Here is a 22281-nt window from a genome sequence, read left to right as displayed (position 1 = left end):
ATTCTCAAACTTACTACAAAACACTGAGAGGGCATTTACTTCCCCTCATTAATCTGCACCTAGTTCTTTCTCTGATCCCTTTCATCTTCAAACATATTAGCCTATACCTAACTTCACAGCTGCAATTCCTCTAATTTCCACCTTTTAGATTGACAAATGTCACAGAAATATAAAGAGACAAAAAACATTGCTGCCATTCTAGATAAAAATGTCCTGACATATTTTAGTAACAAACTATAGAAATGATCCCTGAAAGTTTAGTCTTTGTCCTGACATATTTTAAAGAAAATGGTATCTTTCAAAGAATTAGGGTTTTGAATTTATACTACATCCATTCGCCTATCTTCTACACAAAATGTTTCTATTTACAACTTCCCTGCAATTTATTTCAATTTAAGATATATACTTTGCATAAAAAATAATTAACACAGTGTTGGTAGTATTATCAAATGAATTAAAGGTTACACTGAACTTAATTAAACCATTTGGTCTATAAATATAAAAATGCTTCAAACCATTTGGTCTATGAATATAAAAATGCTTCAAAATAACTTACCTGAAGAATTGTTGTATCTGTCAGAAGCTGGATTTCTAACAATTCTGATAAGCTGCTAACAATGTCACAAACTTTATTATAAAGCATTACTATTACTCTCTGCTTATGAGTAGAACACTTTGCCCGTTTTGCCTTTGAACTTAATATGCCTCCTAAAAAATTCAAAACAAGAAATATATAAACTTTTAATAACTTTTAATAAATAGCAATACAATTGTTTTCTGAATTAAAATAATACACTTTTTTGTACATAGCAATCTGGTAAATAAAGCTGGATATTTATTAAAAGAGAAAATTACTCTAGGTATGTTTAGTTAGATAGTAAACATTATTTTAACAGCACTGTATGGCACATTTCAGTGGCTATTAAATTCTTGATTTAAAATATTACTTCATCTTTATTTTTATTTTATTAATCATTAAGATTATGAGATAGTAAGTTCCTATTTCCCTTTAAGTTAATTTGTAATTATTAAATGGGTAACTAAATGTAGGTTATTCAGAAACCAAGTTTGTCCTCCTCTCTTCAACCATATACATGTTAACCATTTCACTGCTCATTTATAAAAGGTTAGAAATAAAAGAAAGAATAAGTATCCTGAATCAATCCTTTTTGTAGACTAATATGTTGGGTAAAATTAAGGGAAACTGATAAATGGAACCAGAAGCTGTGTTATCTGGGATTCTTCCCTGACCAGTAGAAACTCCTTTATTATGCATGAATAGGTGCTAAAGAAATAACTGAACAAACACTGAGTTAACTAAGCTTTATATTATAGTCAAATCAAAGGCAGTGTTTATTACATTCTATGTAATCTAATTTTTATGCCATGTTAAGTCACTGCATTCTGATCCATCCAACAGGGTAAAATTATACAATAGGTAATTTTGATATTATTCTAAAAAACTATCAATATAAAAGGGAAAACTAACCTCCATGAGGATCTAATCTGTAAACAGGATCATACTGAGGATAAAGTGTATTCTGCAAATGAAATTTAGTGTACTGTATAACTCTTTCAATTACATCCTCAATATATACAGCTTTTGGCATGTTAGGGGATGTCATAATGTTGATGGTTGTAAGACAGGCATCCGCTGATTTTGTAACTCTCTCCATAATAAGGTCTCTCCATAACCTTTCTTCGTCTTCAGTATCATTATTCTATAAAACAGCATATTATTAATGAAATTAAACATATTTACAACTTAAAATATAAAAATATAAAATACCAAACTTTTTTTGTACATAAAACTTGGTAAATAAACCTGGTAAATCGTTATCCTATAAAATAGCACACTGTTAATGAAATTAAACATATTTATAACAAAATATAAAAAAAAACCCATTATGATATAACTGATTTTCACAGGTGGAAAACATGGTAAGTTTTGATGTGTGTATATTCTTTAAAAACATTAGGAATGAAGTATAAATACTAATATTGCTATGTTTCAACATTATACTGTTTCTTAATTTCACCACTAGATGATATTCCAATGATAAAGTTATAGTTACCTTTATCTGTATACTGTATCTACATCTAAGATTTTAGCTAAAGACTGTAATTATATACATTAATTTTGTGTTTGGGGTATAAACATTATGATAGTCAAAAGAACTTTATAAACTCTGATTGCGGTTGTGAGAACAAAGCAAAAATTAACAATAACAAAAGATAGAGCCTTACTCAAAAGTAGTAAAACGTTACTATCATTCCAATACCTCTCTTCCAACAACACTGCATTTTTGAAACTGAGATTAAAAGCAATGATTATGCATACTACTGAAAACATAATTTATTTTCTTAAATGAATAATTCAACAACTGACTGAAGACCACACTTTAATTTATACATCAGTGGCCTGTATAGCAATTGGGATGGGGTACTTTTAATCTTACTTGTAGTGAAGAGCTTTACTTTATAAATAAAGTAAAGCCGAGAAGGGCTTTCTAATCTTTAATGCCTAAAAACTTGATTACCTTTTTCCTAACTCTCCAGCTTTCTCTCATTTTATTGCTTACATGCCCACTTTAAAGTAAGATAAGGTAGCAGCTTTTTTTGATATTAAAATTGCTGTTTGGAAGAGTCTGTTAAAGAGGTTTATCATTCATGCCAAACATTAAGCAAATTAAATAGTGCTAAGGTTTTCAGAAATAAAAATAATTTTATTAAGACTGAATCAGCTAGCTCTCCAGAACTCTAGATTCTTGATGATATTTATCACAACTTCTTGTTAAACTTTTTAAAAAAACTTGTAAAGATGGAGCATACTACCACTATAGGTTTGTCTAAACTTTTTGTTTCTATCATTCAAAAACTAATTGAGAGGAGGAATTGGAAAATATGGATATATTTAATAAGCCAGTGAAATACAACCTCAGATTTTTTTCTATAATTTTTTATTCCATGTACATCACTTAGCAATCCTGTGGCTTCTGAAAACATCAAGAACATGTCCCTCATAAGATAAATACCAGTACATGTACAAAATATACATAGTATGTATTTACATATGAGAATGGAAGTATATGTACCAAAATGTTGACAGTAGTTATTGATGGATGGGAGTATGGGCTTTTTGGGCTTTCTATGTTTTGGAAATTTATTTATTTGTTTGTTTGTTTGTTTGTTTGTTTGTTTTTAGAGAGGGAAGGGAGGGAGATAGAGAGAGAGAAACATCAATGTGTGGTTGCTGGGGGTTATGGCCTGCAACCCAGGAATGTACCCTGGCTGGGAATCGAACCTGCGACACTTTGGTTCACAGCCTGCGCTCAATCTACTGAGCTACACCAGCCAGGGCCCAAGTTGTTTTGGAAAATTTTTAAAATAAATATACTGTTTTTTGAAATCAGGCTTTTAAAATGAATATTCATTAATTCAAAACTTTTCCCAATTCTTTTACCTCTTATATTAAATGCTTACAAACATCAATGTTTCTATTCATTAACAAAAGAGATATCAAGATCAATTTGAGTGCACATATGACTTTGAATGTCTGCTATAGTGCTAAGAAGGCAGATCCCAGGCAATGTAGTTTAAATTGGTTCATAAACCACTGCACCATGTTGCAAGTGCTTTTGATATAAACAAACTAAAATGTAGTAACAGTTCCAGTTACCATTTACTGAGAACTTACAACATGCCTGACATTGTTAAGCACTTTACATGAATTGACTTATTTAAACCTTTCGACAACCATTTGAGCTAAGTATAAAAATGGCATATAAGAATTAATGTTTTAGGATACATTAGGAAATCAGCGTAAAATTTCTAACTAATTTTCCAGGGAAGGTCAATAGAATTACTGCCCTCTATCATTTACTTCTTAAATGAAAAGACATTGTAAACACACTCATACACTTACACAAGGAAGAGCATAATACAAAAGAACAGTCCTTTAAATTAAATGAATTTATATCCGTCATTATTTTTCATACTTTATGTCAAAGCTGTGAACTAATAATGTGTACAATCAAATTTGAATTTTTAAAAGTGCAACTCTGGCAGCAATGCTAATGACTAACTAGTAAATGGTGGTAACAAGCTGAAATGAAGTTTGGAATTTTCCCTATAAATCAAAGTTCCCATAAAAAAATATATATCTTAACAACAGTTAAGGATAAAAACAGTATGGATCTTACACTTACATGGTTTAACAAAGTAGAAAGCTTTGACCCATCTTGAATATTCTTCTCCAAGATATTTAGGACTTTCACAGTTTTGTCAGTAGAAAGCTGAAACAGCAACATTTATAAATGCTTTTATCCATCATTGGTAAAAGTACTAATTATTCAAGAAACATTCTGTACAATTATCCCTGTTAGGCTATGGAGCATATAATATTACCACCCTCTTAAAGAACAGAAAGGAAACTTTCCTACTTAAATCCTCAAGTCTGAACTACGTAGAGAATCAATCATTTGTTCTGAATGATGGGAGAACAAATACAGAATGGGTACATGCATGTTTCTAACTCAACCCTTAACTACACAGCTAGTCAAGATTAAGTTTGCTCTAATGCTTGGCACCCCATTTTTGTGCCAGTGACAGTGAACATGCATGTGAAACACACATACACAAGATTTGTCATTTTCATTATAGCATAGTTCCCATATTAAAATATTATTCAGCAAATGTCTTACAACCCCAAAATTCTGTTATTTTTAATAACAGAAGCATACAATTTTAAGAGTTACAAATGTAAAATAACACTGCTTTATTTAGTAGAAATCTTATTATTTTAATATCTCCTATTTTATTTATTACAAAGATTCTTCCTCTATTTAAAAAAAATTAGTTGATTTAGAAGTTCAGATAGGAAGCAACTGATATTTACATTCTTTTGATTGAACAGGTCTCTTAGACTACTAGCACACAGCTAGGACTCACAACCAAATCAGCCAGAAGAGTCAAATGGGAGGATCAAACAGAGTAATTAACACAAATATATTCTCACTATTTATGTTGGCATACTGCTTTAGATATTCAACAACAGATTAAACTAGTGTGACTTTTGGTAAACCTTCGATGCTTTGAAAATACTCAGCAAATTCAATTTTGAAAAAGAATATTCTTAGCTACATGTAATTGTGGAACTTATGAATTAAAACCTAAAATTGGCAATGGCCCCTCAGAAATCTGATGCCATATTCCTATGTACAAAATATATCAATATACCCTCACTACACATAGTAATAGCAATGAAAACTAATAGCACATTAATTCTCAGTTAACTATGTGATGGCTGTCTTTAAAAATCAAACTCATGGGGACCCTTTTACACTACTGGTGCGAATGTAAATTGGTGTAGCCACTATACAAAACAATATGGATGTTCCTCAAAACAGTAAAAATAGAGCTACCATATGATCCAGCAATGTATCTGAAAGAAATGACGACGCTAATTCAGAAAAGATATCTACATCCCATGTTCATTGCAGAATTATTTATAGTAGCCAAGACATGGAAGCAATCAGTGTCCAACAATGAATGGATAAAAAAATGTAGCATACATGTACAACGAAATATGATTTAGCCCTAAGATAAGGAAATTTTGCCATTTGTGACAATATGGATAGACTGTGAAGGCATGCTAACAGAAACAAGTCAGACAGAGAAAGACAGATAATGTATGATCTCATTTACATCTGGAATCTAAAAACCAACAACGAGCAACTGAAGTCATAGATAACAGAGAAGAGACTGATGGATGTCACAGGTGGGAGTGGACAAATTGGGTGAAGGTGGTCAAGAGGTACAAATTTTCATCTTTAGGATAAAAAATAAGTCCTGGAAATGTAATATATATAGCATGGTAACTGTACTTAGTAATATCATATTGTATAACTGACCCCTGAACAACGTGAGTGTTAAGGGTGCCTACCCACAACAGTGCAGTCCCAAATCTGTGTATAACTTTGACTCCCCCCAAACTTAACTACAGTCCGTCTTTCACATCTGTGAATTAAACAAACTGTGGTTGAAAAGAGTATTTCTGACCCAAGGTTGGGAGTGTTAAAATACTGTTTTTGATTCAAGGATGTGAAACCTGAATATACCAAGGAAATGTGTTTATGTAAAAAAAATCCATGTATAAGAGAACTTGTACGGTTCACACCAGTTTTGTTCAAGGGTCAACTGTGTATTTGAAAGTTGCTATGTAGAACTTAAAAGTTCTCATCACAAGAAAAATAAGCTGTATTGTGATGATGAAGGTTAACTGGATTTACATATATTGTGATCATTTTCCAATACATACAAATATCAAATCATGTTGTATAACTGAAAATAATATAATGTTAAATGTCAATTACAGCTTAGTGAAAAACATCAAATTTATGGCACATTTATTATTTGGTAATAGGCAATACATAAATGAATATAAAATAAATAACTGATTATCTTAACCTTGTGAAATATCAAAATATTTTACAGACTACTTTAAAATGATAAATTGAAAACTAAGTTTAAATTGTTTAGAATAAACTCTACAGGCAAACACAATTTTTGATTAATTCTTTTACTATTCTTGAAGAACAAATCATTACCTCTAAATTGCAGACTAGGAAACTTAAGACCTAGAGTAGATAATTTTCTGCAAGAGGGAGACTAATTAGAAGAGGAAAAGAGATGATTCATCTAGAAATTTTATTTGCATAGCAATCATGCAATAGTTTAGGGGGTGAATGGTGGCTCATAAAGATTATAGGAAGCAATTCCTTGATGCTGTCACTATTGTTTCAAATTATTAACAATAAAAAAATATCCTGCTATTCCATCAGTGCAATGAAACTACTGAGCAACAGAGAGCTCCTAGGAAAGACAATTCACAGATTATAAAGCCTACAGCAAGGAGCCTATGGACTTAATGTGTTGAAACCGTAGCTTTACTCTTTCACAACTGTAAGTGATTAAAGCAAATGCCAGAGAAAAATTTAGTTTATAAATGCATGTAAATAATCTAAATTTTTGAGACAATAAAAAAAATAAAAACACGAAGAGATCCATGGCTTTCAATGAAAGGACTTTCTTTAGAATAATGTGCAGAATATTTCTTTGATTCAAGGTTTTTTAAAAAAAAAGAAAGAATTCAGTTAGACTTTCAGAAGCAACCATGAATTTTCTTTGCATTAGTATTTACTTTATGTAACTTTGCAATTTACTCTGTACACTTTAAACATTAGATATTAAGTAAATTCATAAATTCTACTTTAGTGAGATACCTTATCCATTATACCCATTGCTTTAATTTTAGCAGATTCACTGCCGAGTTCATTAAGTTGATGTTTTCCTAAGAGTAGTTCCTGAGGAATTTCATCATCGTCACCTGAAAAACCAAATCAAACAAACAGTTTAGGTAAAAGAAATAGCTAAAAATTGTAAGCTTAACTTTTTAATAAAATTTCTGAACAAACACTTCTAAAACAAACTAAACAGCCCTGGATGGTGTGGTTCAGAGGACTGAGTGCTTGCCTGCGAAGCAAGGGGTCACTGGTACAATTCCCAGGTAGGGCACATGCCTGGGTTGCGGGCCAGGTCCACAGTAAGGAGTGCATGATGGGCAACCACACATTGATGTTTCCCTTTCTTTCTCCCACCCCTCCCCTCTAAAAATAAATAAAATCTTAAAACAAAACAAAACAACTAAACAATAACCTAAGAGGACTCTGTAGATCTCAAGCAAACCCTGAATGAAAGGACAGTGACTAAGATGGGAAGAGGAGATAAGTTATCTTATCTTTAGTAACTTTGAATATACCCTCAGCCAAACTCTTTTCCCTAGGAGACTAATCTGTACAGACATCAACAGTCTCCCATGCCCACCGGCTTCTGCTTAGGTTTATAGGCAGTGAGATGCCCTGTCAGAAGATCAAAGAGAAGGTGAGTAAAGGTTAGGGTGTTTATATCCCTGACTCCTTCCTTGAAAGGTTTCCTTAAGTTGCCCTGGTCCTCTGACCAAAAGGTTACTGCTTTTATCAAGGCAGCTTACTCTACTCCTTTTCCCTACTGAGTAAGTTCTCTTTAGCCATGTACCTCTGGGTGTAGAGATGATAACAGTTCCATGTCTATAAACCCTGGGTTCCAACACTATTCTGCCCCCACTTTTGTAATTGATCTCTCTGTAAATAACTCCTCCTCAAATTATCCTCACTTGATAGTGCCACATGTCTTCCTGTTGAGATCTCAAATGACATGGAAGACAAAGGTTTCTCAGCACACAATGGGAAGTTTTAGAAATGAACTGACACTTCAGTCAGTTTAATGGAAAAAAACATTCATGATACTTAGGCAAGTAACTGTCACAATACAAATACTTTCAAGATAAAGAGTAATGTACTTTCTATGAATTTTTCAAACAGATAAACTCATATAAAAATTGCTTGTATGCCATGTGGCTTATGTATAAATTAGGCACTAGTGTTTGTACCAGCTGAAGGTGGTATAAAATTGTTGAGTAGCTCTAAACACTGTGAGCCGTATTTTTATATAAATTTAATATTTTCAATTTAACATTTTAATAGCTATGATCTCCACATATTATAAAATATATGACTATTACATTAATTCTATTGTATTCTAATTGGTTTACTATTTTGTTTTCTAGATTAGCTATGTATTATAGCAGGTCCTTGAATAACTTCATTTTGTTCTTCGTTGTTTTGTATAACATTAATGAGGAAAAAAAGACAACTGATTTCCAGCTGGGTCCACTGTCTGCGTGGAGTTTGCATGTCCTCCCCATATCTATGTGGGTTTTCTCTGGGCACTAGGGTTTCCTACCACATTGCAAAGATGTGCGTATTAGGTTAATCGGCATGCCTGTATGTCCCAGTCTGAGTGAGTGTGGGTGTGTGTGAATATGCCCAGCAATGGAAGGGCATCCTATCTAGGGCTGGTCCCACTTTGTGCCTTGAGCTGCTGGGACAGACTCCAACCACCTGCATTCCTAAACTGGAATGAGCTGACTGGAAAATACTTGTTTTTATTAATCTTTCTTAAATCTGTATATAGCTCACATTTATTTCAATGTTTAATGGTGGAAGCATTTTGGGTCTTTATTTAGAAATTTGGTGACATTTTTGTGACCAAAAATTTGCCACCGGATGTTAACTCTTTTTCTATCAACTAGCCTACGGTAAAATTGGTTTCATTACACACTATTTTGCCGGAAGTTGCAGTTTCCAAGAACCTATTGAGGACATTAAGTGAGGACTTACTGTAGTTAAAGCCAGGGGCTGAGGTATTTATTTTTGCATTTCCAGCACTTAACATACTTTTGACAAACACTATTCAATAAACATTGGGTATTAGAATAAATTAATAGAGGAATGGGTTCCTATTTTTACATCTTTGTTCATATTATTATAGCTTCCCTCTTTGTGTAGGGCCTGTTCAAGTCTCATCTGCACAAAGACTTCCTTAATTACTCTAACTCGTGGAAGCTATACTCTCAGGGTTCTTGAGAAGCTATTAATACTTAACTAATTTTTTAAAGATATTTATTTATTTTTAGAGAGAGGGGAAGGGAAGGAGAAAGAGAGAAACATCGGTGTGTGATTGCCTCTCACGTGCCCCTCACTGGGGACCTGGCCTGCAACCCATGCATGTGACCTGACTAGGAATTGAACCAGCGACCCTTTGGTTTGTGGGCCTGTGCTCAATCCACTGAGCTATAGCAGTCAGAAAAATACTTAACTAATTTAATACTTGATTTTTATACTCAAGTTTTCAGTTGCATAATAACATGGACTGGACTTGACTCCACAGTTAGATTTTAAGTTTCTTGAAAACACAGACCATGCCTTTGAATCCACTAGAGTTAGTAACTGGCACATAGGTAAATAAATATAGTATTTTAAACTGATTTAAAGATAGAGATAAACAAATATATTTAAAAATTATTTTACCAAATGCAGTAAAATCCATATCTTCTAAATTATCCAAAATATTCTCTATTGAGGCTGTGAATCTCTTAAAAGTTGAAGAATCCATCATTTCTGCAACACAGGAAAAGAAAAAGCTTATTATATATATCCACATTCCAAATAGAAAATGGAAGTTGAAGAATATGAATAAAAACTAATGAACTAAAATGTTACCTTCAGGTGTTAATTTTGGTTCATAAGCTTTTCTCTTCTTTTGTTTTTCCTTTTTCTTCATTTTTCTAGCAACTAAAAGGAACAAAAAGAAATACTGAAATGCAGGAATGACAACTTAAAATGTCTCCATTTGTTTCTGGTTTCTTCCATTAATCAAATACTTAAACATATCATTGCCAGTCCAAACTAAATATACACTTTTGTCTTGATTAAAAATTATTGTTAACTAAGTCATAAAAATATCAATTATTCTTCAGAGTTAAAGCCCTAAATTTAAATAGGCTTATGTAACGTATCTGTTGATACTGATGAATTACCCTCACTAAGGCTGGGAGGAGGAGAATAATCTTCCATGTCAGAATCGGATGGACTTCGGTTTCGGTAACGACCACCACCAGAACTCCTTCTTCCTTCATGAGAGTGGCCACTTCTCCTATGATCCCCAGAGCTTCTTCTGTCACGCTCTTCATATTCCCAAGCTTTATCATCATCTTTTTTATGTCGCTTCCTAGAGGCTAGAAGCAAATCCCCATGACAAATAATTTACCTCATTTAAAAATAGTATTCAAACTTGTACTTTAAAAATGAACCACCTGGGGGAAAAAATCTACATGTATGGAACGAGGAAATTCTGAGTCATTCTGTTTAACCAGAAATATAAATTAGGGTATAGAAATGTTATCACTTATTTTAGCTATCTAGAGTTAAAGATTTTTACATGAATTTGGTTTACTATAATACATACAGATATGAATGTTGTCTGAATTAAACCACAGTGCTCATTTCAAAGAGGCATTCAGTGTCAGTAAAGATAATATCTAAACTTTTGGATTAATTAAGGCATGTAAAGCAATCTTCATCTAGGGTTTGGATGAAAACAGAAACATCTTAAAGCATGTGGATTCTTGATGGTGAGCAGGGTATAAAGGAAAAAGTAAACTACTGAAAATATTACAGAATATGAGTAACCATGTATACAATCAATTAGCAGCCAAATTAGGCCCACAACTGAGCTATAAATTCAATAGACTTTGATAACCTAACATCACAAGCCTACAGAGATAGAATAAACCCATATAGTTGTAAATACTCATATACACTGATTTAAGTTCTCCAACAGTATGCTTGCTTAAATCCAAAAAGAAAAGCTTTTCAGCTTATGCATGCTACATAAGCATGTTCATATATGTTACCCTTGAATCCTTTCTCCATCCTTCTAGAGGTCTAAACATCTGCTAAAATCACCAGTACTGACAGAAGCCTTTAGGCAGAACTGGCAAACGGATTTCACTGACACATCAACTCTGATCAACTGGTGATAGCCTTCTAGAGCATTATGTTGAGAATAATTCTGAGACAAAGCATCATATTTCAGTAAGAAAGACTCATTAGAAATGTCTGTTCACTGAGAGATGGAGGGCAGTAGAAGTGACAAATATTTATCATACCTGCTCTAGGGTGCAGTACCACCAAGTTGAAACTAAGATAGAGAACTGATGTGTCCTACATCTTGGGATCATACACTGGTTGTTGTTGTGACCACTTGTTGACAATGAAATACTTTCTAGTCTGTTCATCTAAATTGGACTCCCTTGCTTTCTTATAACTGGCTTCTATTTCAGACTCCCTAACTAAGATCAATACCCAAATACTTAAGACAAAATTCTTACTTGAGTCCCCTACTTGGTTTAGATTTAAGGAAGCCAAACTTTGGCCCATGCACTCTACGTATTCTTGTACCCATGTCCCTGTGTGGATAATCAATGTCTATACCCTGGTTAATTTACCCTTACATGCCACCCCAGCTATTCCTATTCAACAATCTAATTCAGTTTCTAGTTCTTGACCCTTCTGTCCAATCTACTGACAGTATGACAGAAAAAGATAATTTTGTTTCCTTTTCTTTGTGGTCATAGGCTTGACAGGGCAAGATGATTCATTTAAAAAAAAGGTGAAATGTAAATGGGTATACTTAAACCTTCAGTGATTTTCTTCATGATTAGGCATAAATTTGACTATAAAACATTAGGAAGAGGTAAAATTTCTTCCCTTTATTATTAGGATATGCCCTAATATATACTCTTAATGACAGCTTGCCTTATATAAAAATGTAAATAGGGGTGTGTATGTGTGTTTGTGTCAGAGAAACAGGTCCTTTATGGATACCATTCACTGCTTGGTCTATGATCTCAAATATGACCTACTCAGTCTTTCTGAATTTTAACTAATTTCATAAGAAATATATTTCAAGCAGTCGAGTCTATGAGAAATGCTTGAAAAATCTTACAGTTTTTAGCAAGTATATATAATATGCTGTATTGGTGGTAATTTTTAAGCACTGAAAACTTTTGTTAAAATTCATTAAACTTTAGGCAGTTTGGATGAAAATGGAATGGAAATTAGAAAAAAAAAACCAACCTCTATGAGACAGTAAGTGTTGCAATAGGCTATCAGGACCCTAATGCATTATAACTGGCTTGTTCCTTCAGTTTGCCTCATTACCCTGGAAGCAGGGAGGGACTTACCACAAAAGATGGGACAAAAGTAGGTTTATGGTTGTGAGTACACAAAACAGAATTTATTCTCATATACAAATTTCTCCTATATCCCTCTTTAGCTTCTTATATCTTCCCCTCTCCTTCCCCAGATCTTGTATTTGTGCTATGGCTTCCCAATCTGTGTGACCTAACTTTCAAAATTACCCTTCAATCCTTCCCCCTTCTCCTTCAACTAAACTATTTCCTTAGTTTTAGATTTTGGGGAAACCAATTTGATGAAACTACAGTGAAACTTTGTATTTCTAAAAGTCTCTGTCAAAGCAGCATAAACTTCCTATGTATGTTCATACTAGTTCTATATTTTATATTGCACTGTATTTCCTTTATATTGTTTTTCTGAGGTATAATGACAATGTAGTTGTTTGTCAATTATTAACTGGAATCTTTTCATCACTAAAATCAGTGGTTCCAGAGCTGACCTTTCTATGTTACTGTACAGAAATAAACCAAGAAAAATAGGAATCTGTTCTGAGATCTCTAGCAAAACCCAGAGAAACTTCTCTTATTCCTAGCAGGGGTTAAAGATAAGGGTCTCTAATATTAGTTTTCAATATATTTGGACATAGATATAAGGGGATCCAAGGCTTTAATATGAAACTCTGTGCTCCCCTAAGACAAGACAACAGCTCTCATAATAGAAACAAGAAAAAGAATAGTGGCTGCATTGATGACAAACATGAGGCATGTGTGGCTCCCTCCCCTATTTTACACTTGGGCATTTCTACTTAATTGTAAGGTAGCTTCAGAATTTTCATCAGCTTAGTAATGCAGGTAGTCACTCTCAATGAACTAGAGTCGAAGTGTGATTTGAAATCAATCTGTAATTAACTAACTTCTTTTTAGCCATTTCCTTTAGAAATGGGTGATGTATTGGGGGATAGAGAAGAGGGAGGAGAAGCATGCATATAAAAGAGAGTAAGTTTCTGAGCCATCTGATCCCCTTTCTCTTCTCCCTTTCCAGAGCATATATTCCCAAATGAACAAAATGTTTGATTATACTAAAATTATTAACTTTAGCCATTGAAATATACTATATGTAAATACATCTCATAATACAAATGATAACAAGCATACATGTAATTAAATGTCAGATTAACTTTGCTATATATTTTATTTCAATTTTAAAACTTTGTTCAGATTTGTTCAGTATTCATAATCTACTACTCATAGCTCAAGAGCTCACAATTTTAAGACGATCAGAGTAAATGAACATTGATTAAAAACTTTGGAGGAGGTGAAGCGCTTCCATCAGCAATATACATTTAAAAATGGCAGCATGCATCTGTCCTTCCTGCCCTTGCTTGTCACACCTCAATCTATGGACACTAGGTGGAAAAGGTAGTACACACTGGTGGTCTTCCCACTTCTTTTGGTCATAATGACTAAGTCAGTTGGCACACAAGTGAAGATCTCCCATAGTCTGTTTCCACTGAATGCCGTTTAAGTCAAACAAGGTTGCTGACCCCTCTTGGCTAGGCTCAATTCTCTTGCTCCAGAAGAAGGAAGATAGGGATAAAAGAGAAGAACTTTTTCAGTGGACCAGTAGGAAGACAGGCGAGGTATAGCAAGTCTAGTGCAAAGACAGGTGATCACAGTGTTGTAGAGAGGTAGCTGTGTAGTGAAGAAGCCAGCTCTGGAAAACAGTGAAACAAGGGAGGAATTCCAGGACACAGCTGGGCAAAAAAGAGAAGCCAGGTGCAAACCACACAGATAATCAGCAATGTGCTAATCCATTCATAATTTAGGAATAGTATGGTTTTAAATTATTTTTCACCTGGCTATCTCCTACGTGTCCATTAAGACTCAAGTGTCACCTCCTCTAGTAAGCATTTCCTGAAACCCAATTTGCTCCCACAGTACCCTCGATTTACTATTATTATCACTGTACTACAATCGTTTACATTTTTCCCCATTAGAATGAAAAGTTCTTCAAAGATGGGTCACATCTTATTTGCATTTTTATTCTCTGTGCTTAGCATATACCATAGGAGGAGCTCAATAAATGTTTGCTAAATGCATATAGACACATACGTGTTATTTGACACTAATTGTACATCTTTAAATTTTTTTTCTTGGTGCCAACTGATCTCATCTTTTATACATGTTTTACGTATAAAGAAAAAATCTTGCTATATTATTACAAATTAAGATCATTGCACTCTTGCTAACCCAAATAATTATAAATGAGACAAACACATTAATCTGCCTTTTAATTCTAAAGTAATAATGAAGTTATGTGATACTTACATTCAAAAGTTTCTTCACTATCATTATCTTCATCTGAACTGATTTCAGCATATTTTGGCTTTTCATTAACTGTACTACGCTTGCGTTTATTCATTTTCACACGTTCACAAAGTGGCATGGTGGATTCAATTTCTGCCAGGAGTTCGGGGGGTAATTCTTTTAACACTGATTGATCTATACTACCTATTAATGAAAGGCAAGAAGACAATGTCAATCTAAAGATAAAATGGAGTTTTTAACTAAATTACCATTATGAAAACAAAATGGAAATATTTACAAAAGTTTGCCAAGTCACTTTTGTATTTTAATAAAACAGTCATATTTATAACTATAATAGTCTGATAATGCAGGTTATATATATATTTCATTACATAACAACTTTAAAAATATGATAATAGGTAGTTATATCAACAATTTTTGATATAATATTTTCTGAAAAGCCTTTCTGAAACTAGAGATCCACTGCCATTATATCACGTGTGTTTGTGATAGGGGGTACATCTCACCTTCTTGATAGCACCTAGATTTAATTTATAGAGAACTGAAGCCATTATTTTGAAAGCAATGCTATCCCTCAGTATAAATGAGAAGAATTTGAGGACATTTATCATGTCCTGGTCTTCCTGTATGATCCTGGTGGCTGTATATAGTGGATGAAATAAGAGTTTTATACGCTTTTACCTATTAATGTCTATTTGAGAAGCAAAATAATGCCTTTAGCGTTACAGAGAATTTCCTTAAACAGATAACAAATATGCATTTAATTGAAAATAACAGAAACATGAAAGGTAGGATAAAAAGAACAAAAATATTTAAAAATATAAGTATGTACAACTAAAAATAGTAGATGCAAGTCTGTTATGAAATAAGTTCATATTGTCCCATGAAACAGTAAAGACAGGATGAATATATATCAATACAATAAAAACTATTAACATAATACTACCTAATCCTACACACATACACACAAAAACAATTGTTACAAAGAAATAATTATAACATCCTGTTGAGAACTAAAAAATAAAGTAGAACTAGCGAAATCTGTTTTTGAGGACAACATATTCTTGATGACTACTGAAGAAGACAATTTTAACTTTACCTACCCATGTAAATCTTTAAATGCAAGTATAAAAATGAGGTTTTACCTGCTAAATTTTAGGAACTGGAAGCAAAGAGTGCCATACTGGTTTATGGCAGGGAATATTAGTGACTATAATCAACATTAACACTGCAACATTCAAATGAAAATGTAAAAATAAAAATAAGTCATGACAAAAATAAATGGATACCAATTAAGACAATTTCAAAGCCTCAGAAATATACAATATTAATAATTTCAGAATATAAAACATTATTAATCTCAATGGAAAAATAATCCTTTCTTATTTTTCATAAAACTTTTACTCAACATCATAAAGAAGTTATTTCAGTAACTTTTAGTCTTCAAGTCCTTTAAGGACATGCACAGCAATAATTTTACCCAACAAAGAGGTAATAATCATGGCTGGTAATATTTCAAAGATTTCATTCCTGAAAATCCTGATATTACTAATGTTCAATATAAATTATCTGTGTAATTTTCAAATCATGCAACACCTCTTTGTATTGGATTTCTTAATTTAACTGTCATTTATCAGTGAGGTATACTTTTTAGAACACTGGTAGAAGTAAAAAAAAATCTTTAGCTTTGGGTTGTCAGTTTCTTCAGCACCAACGTAAACATACTCTGCATCTCATTTTAAAATCTTTAATGCTCTGAATACCTCTATTAAGTAGTTTTTTAATGGAAGAATTATGTCTCCTAGTATTTATCTTCCCTTTCCACATGATCTATAAGTATGTATATTTAGACGGTCAATAAATGCTCTCTGATTACCTAACTTTGTGGTTCAATTTCCTATGTTCACTTAGAGAGATACACCCTGGCTAGTTTCTGAATTGCTGTATTTTATAGAAAAATGAAGACATTTTCAAATTTTTTAAAAAATGAAACTTATTTTTTTGTATTGCCTGAAACATTATAATCTCTTTGGTTTACAAATTTGGGTAACCCACATATTTGGCCTTTAGTTCATCATGACATTTTTTTTTTAAAGCAGATTTACCTAACTGGTTATATTCTGCTTAAAATCCCATTCACAAAGTCATACTGATTTGATACTAATATCCCAGAATTCAAACAATCCTGAAGATAAATATACAATAGGTAATCAAGGTTTAAGATATATATATTGGTACTTGTACTCTCTTTACAGTGGTTTATTATATACCCAGAGCAAAGCCTCTGCTCTCTTCTTTATCTCTCAAAAAAAAAAAAAAATCCTCATAATAGGCAAACACAGAAAACCTGTGTCTCTTATTAGATAATGCAGGCATCAAACTTTATTCAGTTTATTCATTATAGTGTACTGTCCCTTATTCCCTAAATTAAAAAGAATACTATCAGATTTAAGGGCTATACTACTCTGCAAATCATTTTAACCTCTGTATAACTCTGAACATTACAGCAATGTAAATCAAAGACCAAATATTTCATTTCTGATGATGACCCAATTTTTTAAAATATAGCAATGGTTAATGTCTCTCAAGGGGACTGTCTTCCAAAAGTAAACCCTGTTTCATTTTGAATAGAAATGTCAATCCACAAGTTTATGCATTTTCTGAATTAACAACATCATTTCTTCCTTTTTATAAAACACTATAAATTGACTCAGCCAGGTCCCTTGATTACAAAGGATAAGAAATAAAATGCTTGACTTTCCTTAACTCACACAGAGGATCTTTACTACATCATTAAGGATCAGATAACTGATTCAGTTTCAACAGAAATGAATAAACAGCAAGTGCTTCAAATGATCCCTATGACATATATGGTTGTGTTCTTTTCCCCAAATTAGGAAATAATCCTTTAAATGAAAGCATTTCATTATTCATCTCACTATTGTTTACTAGGTTGACGGTTATAGAGATTATTGTGCGCTGAGCTATTTTATTCTTAAAAACTTGAGACTGCTAATACTTTGTGATTCTCTTTCTTACCTAATTTCTCCCATTATTACCATTTTATTCTTTAAATCAGGTATTTGAAGTCCATAAAATTTTAAGTTACTGGCTTGAGGAATAATGCCATTTAGTCACAATTTTATGAGGTACCACTCTTCCAGCTTATGCAGATATATCTTCCATAAGATATAGTGTACCTCTATTTTCTGGCTCTAATAAGGCTACAGAATACACTAATTCTAGAAGTGCTACATTTTAGCAATCATATTGAATTTGCAGTGTGAGTTACTCATACTAGCACATTTACAAGATTATTGAAACCGAAAGTCATCAAAAGACTTAAAAAGTCCCAAAGTCACTGACTTGATAACAATGTGTTTTGTTTTAAATGGGAAAACAACCCTGAGATTAAAAATAAACCACCTCAGTTCATGAACTCTTTAGGACACAGCTTCAGACAATGGAAACCAGTCACGTTCAGAAATGAATCAAGAAAAGTCACATAAACCTCAATTTTATAAGCCATAAAATTAGGCAAGCATAATGTAGTTCAGTGACAATTCTTTCAATAACCTACCCATATTAGAGGAGCAGCATCAAATAAATCTTTAATTTCAATCAGGGACAATGTAGAAAAATCACACAGCAAATGGTGGTCAAACCATTTAACCCTTTATACCATTAGTGGAAATTTATCAAAGGACATTTATAGAACAAAACACAAAAAGCTCCATGAAGAATGATGTTCAGATCAATTTTATGTGCTATAAGTAACATCAAAATATCCAACAGCAGGGGAACACAGAAGAGTAGATGACATTAAGGGTAATTATGAACTGTGTTGGTAAGAGAGACAGTAAATGTAAAGGGAACAGAATGCAAAATGATAGGTATACCATGTTGCATCTGTGTATTTGTAAGGAGGTGAAAGAAATGTTTATGTTTTACTAACGTAAGAGAGAAATTTTAGGGAAACAAGAAAAAAGTCAATGATTTTATGTAAAGAACTAGTGGGTGGAGGAGTAGAGGATGTAGGACAGGGGCAAAGAATTAGAAGTTAGTACCTAGGAGAAATAAATTTGGGAATGTCTGAGTGGTCTGCTCTGGACAGAACGAGACATTCAATAGGGTACAAAATATGTAATCCTGGAAAAGTAGGTAAGGCTCATATAATAGTCCTTCTGAGGAATGACAGAATCAGAGTGTGCTTTAGAAATGTTCCTTTAGCAATAATTTGTGAGATGGGCTGAAAGGGGAAGACATTAGAAGGGAAATCATCTAAGAACTATTCAGTATGTTTATATGAAAGGTATGAGAGAACAATTATGAATTTACTCATTTTTGCAAAGTGTTAATGTCACTATTATGTGCTTGTCCTATCAAACTTAAGGGAGAAATCTTCAGTTTAAAATACTATTAATTATTTAACATGTTAAGGTCATGTAGAAACAAACAAAAGCAATCAAGAACAACAAAATTCACATGCTGAGATTTGTTATTTAAGTATTTTAATCAATCTGATCAAGTATTAAATTATATACTTGTGAGAAGTATAAAATATTTAAAAGGCAATTTAAATCAGGATATCTATTACATACCAATATTTATTAATTACATATTAATATATAGTCCCAATATGTGTAAATAAGTCCACACAAATATTAAATATTTATCCTGTTAAAATATTATACTTGGCTAACTTCATATGACATTAATAAATACTGGATAAGAGCTAGAAAAATATCATATTCACCTATATAAAACTTCAACTGTATCTATTATCAGGCTCAGCAAACTACAGACTACAGGATCAAATCTGCCCCTCCACTTGTTTGTCTGTTTAAGATTTTACTTATTTATTTTAAACAGAGAGGAAGGGAGGGAGAAAGAAAGGGAAAGAAACATCGATGTGTGGTTGTCTCTCATGTGCCCCCTACAGGGAAGCTGACTTGGCCTGCCCAGGGAAGCTGACAGGTATGTGCCCTGAGAATTGAACCTGCGACCCTTTGGTTAGAAGGCTGGTGCTCAATCCACTGAGCCACACCAGCCAGGGCTCCACTTGTTTTGTATATAAAATTTTATTAGAATACAGTGACGCAATCATTTACACTATGTAGATGGCTGCTTTTGTACTAATGTACAATGTTACAGACAAATGGCCTATAAAGCCTAAAATATTTGGGCCTTTACAGAAAAATTTTGCTGACTCTTTATATCATGTCACACTTTACTCAAAACAGAACACAGTGCCACCCACCTATACATAACTATATAACCTATATGGTTATATCCTGTGCAGTTCAGGTTATTGCAAATTGGTTTGTTTAATGAAGACAAAATAACAAGGTGTTGGTTTACAACAACTGAAAAAACACTACTACAGATGAAGCAGGCAAAAGGAAAGATTTTAATAACTACTTGGTTTTAAGTACCACAGTTTTGATATTAACAGTAGTTTCTATGCAGCTACCAAGTTACTACGAGAAAGAACTATAAGAAACATGCTTTCTAGGAAGTCAATTATGTAAATGACAATTTACTAATACTTAACCCAGAAAGTAGAAAGCAGGGATCAAATGATCCTTTCCTTGATATATGTACACAGAGAGAAAAATCAAAGGTAGAAAGCACAACCTAATTTTATATCTGAAGGAATTAAAAAAAAAAGAAAAGAACTAAGCCCAGAGTTAACAGTAGTGAGAAAAAAAAACAAAGATCAGAGCATAAATGAAATAGACAAAAAAAAGAGAACAGGTCAATGAAACTACACTGTTTAAAAAAACAAAACAAAACAGACAAACCTTTAGCTAGATTTACCAAAGAGAGAGAGAAAGAGAATAAGAACTTAGGTAAAACTATAAACGAAAGAGAACACATTAAAATTGATATCACACAACACAAAGGATCATAAGTGACTACTAGCAGCAGTTACGTATCAACAAATGGGACAACCTAGAGAAAATGGATATATTCTTAAAAATATGCAACTTACCAAGACTGAATCATGAAGAAATTTTAAAAATCTGAACAAATTACTAGGAGATTGGATTAGTAATTTTAAAAAACCTCTTAACAGGGGTTGGGGGAGAGACAGGGTGAAAAGGCAGACAACTGTACCTGAACAACAATAAAATTTAAAAATGGAAAAAAAAATAGCAACAACTAAAACCTTTTAACAAAGTCCAAGATAAAGTGTTTTCATTCATAAACTCTACCAAACATTTAAAAAAAGATTTAATACCAATCCTTCTCACATTCTTCCCCCAAAAAGAGGATGGAACATGCCCATTTACAAAGGCAGCAATATCCTGATAGCAAAATCAGGCAAAGACAATACAAGAAAAGAAAATTACAGGCCAATATCACCGATGAACATAGATCCAGAAACCCTTAACAAAGTATCAGCAAACTGAGTTTAATAATACGTTAAAAGGATTGTACACCATGATTTAAATGGGATTTATTCAAGGGATGCAAGAATCATTCAATATCTGCAAATCAATCAGTGTAATACATCACATTACAAAATGAAGAAATCAAATCATATCAATAAATGAAGAAAAAGTATTTGACAAAATTCAATCTATATTCATGATGAAAACTCTCAACAAACTGGGTAGAGAGGAAACAAGCCTCTTCATAGTAAAGACTACCTATGACAAGCACACAGTTAACATCACACTCAATGATGAAAAGCTGGAAGCTTTTCCTCCAAGATCAGAAACAAGATAAGGATGCCACTCTCGCCACTTCTGTTCAACGTAGTACTTGAAGTCCTAGTCAAAGCAATTAAGCAAAAGATAGATATAAAGGCATCCAAATTAGAAAGAAGTAAACTGTCTCTATATGCAGATGACACATTACATATATAGAAAAATCCTAAAGACTCCACCAAAAATCAGTTGTGTTTTGATATACTAAGAATGAATTATTGGAGAGATTGAGAAAACAATCACATTTACAATTGCATCAAAAAGAATAAAACAGAAATAAATTTAACCAAGGAGGTGAAAAAACTGTACACTAAAAACTGTAAGACATTGATAAAAGAAACTGAAGACACACAAAAAAATAGATTTGTCACGCTCATGGATTGGAAGCATTAATATTATTAAAATGTCTGTGCTACCCAGAGCAATCTACAGATTCAATGCTATCCCAACCAAAATTCAAGGCATTTTTTTCCACAGGAGTAATCAAATAATCCTAAAATTTACACAGAATCACAAAATAGCCAAATAACCAACGCAATCTTGAGCAGTAAGAATAAATCTGGGAGCATCAAATTACATTACAAAGTTGTGGTTATCAAA

At 32.8% G+C, this 22281-nt stretch overlaps 1 protein-coding gene and 1 pseudogene across 3 annotated transcripts in view; both read right to left on the bottom strand.

The window, feature by feature from the left end:
- Positions 1-22281, bottom strand: part of NIPBL (NIPBL cohesin loading factor) — a 187243-nt gene that overhangs the window by 53323 nt on the left and 111639 nt on the right. For all 3 annotated transcript variants that reach the window (XM_045848349.1, XM_045848348.1, XM_045848350.1), the window contains 8 exons: positions 14966-15148; positions 10478-10675; positions 10161-10232; positions 9969-10058; positions 7284-7387; positions 4209-4295; positions 1490-1721; positions 557-708 (listed from right to left, as the gene is read on the bottom strand). In XM_045848349.1, coding sequence (XP_045704305.1) covers positions 557-708; positions 1490-1721; positions 4209-4295; positions 7284-7387; positions 9969-10058; positions 10161-10232; positions 10478-10675; positions 14966-15148 — 1118 coding nt within the window. The remainder of the gene's footprint in view (positions 1-556; positions 709-1489; positions 1722-4208; positions 4296-7283; positions 7388-9968; positions 10059-10160; positions 10233-10477; positions 10676-14965; positions 15149-22281) is intronic.
- On the bottom strand, positions 178-265 carry LOC123825059 (annotated as a pseudogene).

The sequence above is a fragment of the Phyllostomus hastatus genome, unplaced genomic scaffold (assembly GCF_019186645.2).
Source record: "Phyllostomus hastatus isolate PE091 unplaced genomic scaffold, TTU_PhHast_1.1 phas_contig_58, whole genome shotgun sequence".
Classification (NCBI taxonomy): Eukaryota; Metazoa; Chordata; class Mammalia; order Chiroptera; family Phyllostomidae; genus Phyllostomus; species Phyllostomus hastatus.
The sequence above is the reverse complement of the archived record's forward strand: the minus strand, read 5'-3'. Positions and strand labels throughout refer to the sequence as shown.